General features: G+C 33.4%; 1 protein-coding gene across 1 annotated transcript; it reads left to right on the top strand.

The window, feature by feature from the left end:
• Nucleotides 1-480: 480 nt before the first annotated feature.
• On the top strand, nucleotides 481-1,317 carry LOC145949615 (protein FAR1-RELATED SEQUENCE 5-like). Its single transcript, XM_083060138.1, has 2 exons — nucleotides 481-601; nucleotides 659-1,317. The coding sequence occupies exons 1-2, from the start codon at nucleotides 481-483 to the stop codon at nucleotides 1,315-1,317; spliced, it is 780 nt and encodes a 259-aa protein (XP_082916264.1).
• The last annotated feature ends 616 nt before the right edge of the window (nucleotides 1,318-1,933 follow it).

Below are 1,933 nucleotides of genomic sequence, written 5' to 3'. Positions count from 1 at the left end.
GCTTGAAACGTTCGCAAATCCACTTTGAAATGTTAGCATCTTGATTAATAATTTTATTTTTGTTTATTATATTATGGCAAATGCAGAATTATTGATTTAAGATGCAAGAAGATTGGAAGCCGAAATTGGATATGATTTTTGATAGCCTTGAGGATGCTTGGAAGTTTTAGGTTGATTATGGCGGGAGAGTTGGATTTGGAGTAAGGAAGCAATATACACAAAAAAAAAAGATGGCTCAATTTCATGTTGTAGGTTTGTTTGTTGCAAAGAAGGTTTGCGAAGCCAGACAGACAAGATTATAAAACAATTAATCCAAGACCGAAGACTAGAACAGATTGTAAAGCAAGGCTGGGACTTAAAAACATGTGTGGAAAATTGATAGTGCATGATTTTGAGGAGGAACACAACCATATTTTACATATACAAGAAACAACTCATATGTTGTCATCTCAACAAAAACTTTCCGAATGGCTTATGTACATGGCACTTGATGCAGAATGGGATCAAGCACTTAGGCAATTTAATGAAGGGGAATCACATTTTCTTAGTGACTTTAAGAAATGCATGTATGGCTATGATGATGAAGAACAATTTGAGGAAGGTTGGAGAAACCTCCTTGAAAGGTTTGATGTTAAGGAAAACACTTGGTTGTAAATAGTGTATTCTGTGAAGGAAAAATGGGCATCTTGTTACTTGAAGAAGGCTTTCACATTGGGAATGCGAAGCACCCAACTTAGTGAAAGTGTGAATGCTGATATTAAAAGTTTTATCAATGTGAATTTCGATCTTATCAAGTTTTTTAATCGTTTTGAGGATGTTGTAGAAGAAAAATGGTATAATGAATTGAAGTGTGAATATGAAGCACGTCAAAAAATTCTAAGACTCAAGAACCCATATTCTGATATCTTGAAACAAGTGTCTGAGCTTTATACTCCTACTATTTTTGAGTTATTCCAACATGAGTATGAGTTGTTTGAAGCATGTTCTGTTAAGAGCATAAATGTAAAAGCATCATTAGTTGATTGTGTTATTGCCATGGTAAAGGATTTGGGAGAATGGAAAGTGTCATTTGATTTGGATAAAAAGATAATTCATTGCTCTTGTTGTAAATTTGAGACATTTGGCATACTTTGTTGTCATTGTCTAAGAGTCTTTATTCATATGGATGTTAAATCAATGCCTGAGCAATATATCCTGAAGAGGTGGACAAAGTTAGCAAGAAGTGTGTCTTTACCTAATGTTAGTGTTCGTCATGTAGTAGAAGATGCTCAATTGACTTCAACACAACGTCGTAGAGAGATTTGTCCCGTCTTATGAGGATAGTTGATGAAGCATGTAGGAGTCAAGAAACATACACGTTGTTGAGCAAAGTTACTGATTTATTGGACAAGGAAATGTTAGAGTTTCAAAATAAACAAGTAAGTAATACTCAAGTTAATGAGTTCCTTAGTAATGTTATAGAGATTGCAAGAAACAATGATGGTTCAACACAAGTAAAGGGGTTCAAGAAAAAAGAAGGTAGAAAAGGTTCAAAGCGTTTGAAAGGTTAGGTAGAATGCCAACTTAGTAAACGAAAGAAAAAGGGTGACTCAAGTGCTTCACAAGATCAAGATCTTACTAAGGTATTATAAAATTATGAATTTTACCATGCATTAGCTTACTCAAATACATAAACTCTCATTTTTTGTATGCAGAATAAAGAGAGTAAACAAGGTTCAAAATTTGTGAAGGAGAGGATAGAGTACAATTTAGAAATGCCTAATATAAGTGCATCCACGTGGCTTAATGATGCATACAAACAACAACAATCTATGGTAAGCTAATAGAAATTTAATTGTGAGGAAACCAAAAAAATATTTAGTGATTAATTGATATTGTCTTTTGTGTAGGAAATCAATGATATTTCAAGTCAAGTTAGTGATACTAGTTTTAC

The sequence above is a fragment of the Cajanus cajan genome, chromosome 1 (assembly GCF_000230855.2).
Source record: "Cajanus cajan strain Asha chromosome 1, NIPB_CcT2T_4, whole genome shotgun sequence".
Lineage (NCBI taxonomy): Eukaryota > Viridiplantae > Streptophyta > Magnoliopsida > Fabales > Fabaceae > Cajanus > Cajanus cajan.
Note: the sequence above shows the minus strand (reverse complement) of the source record. Positions and strands in the feature narration are given on the sequence as shown.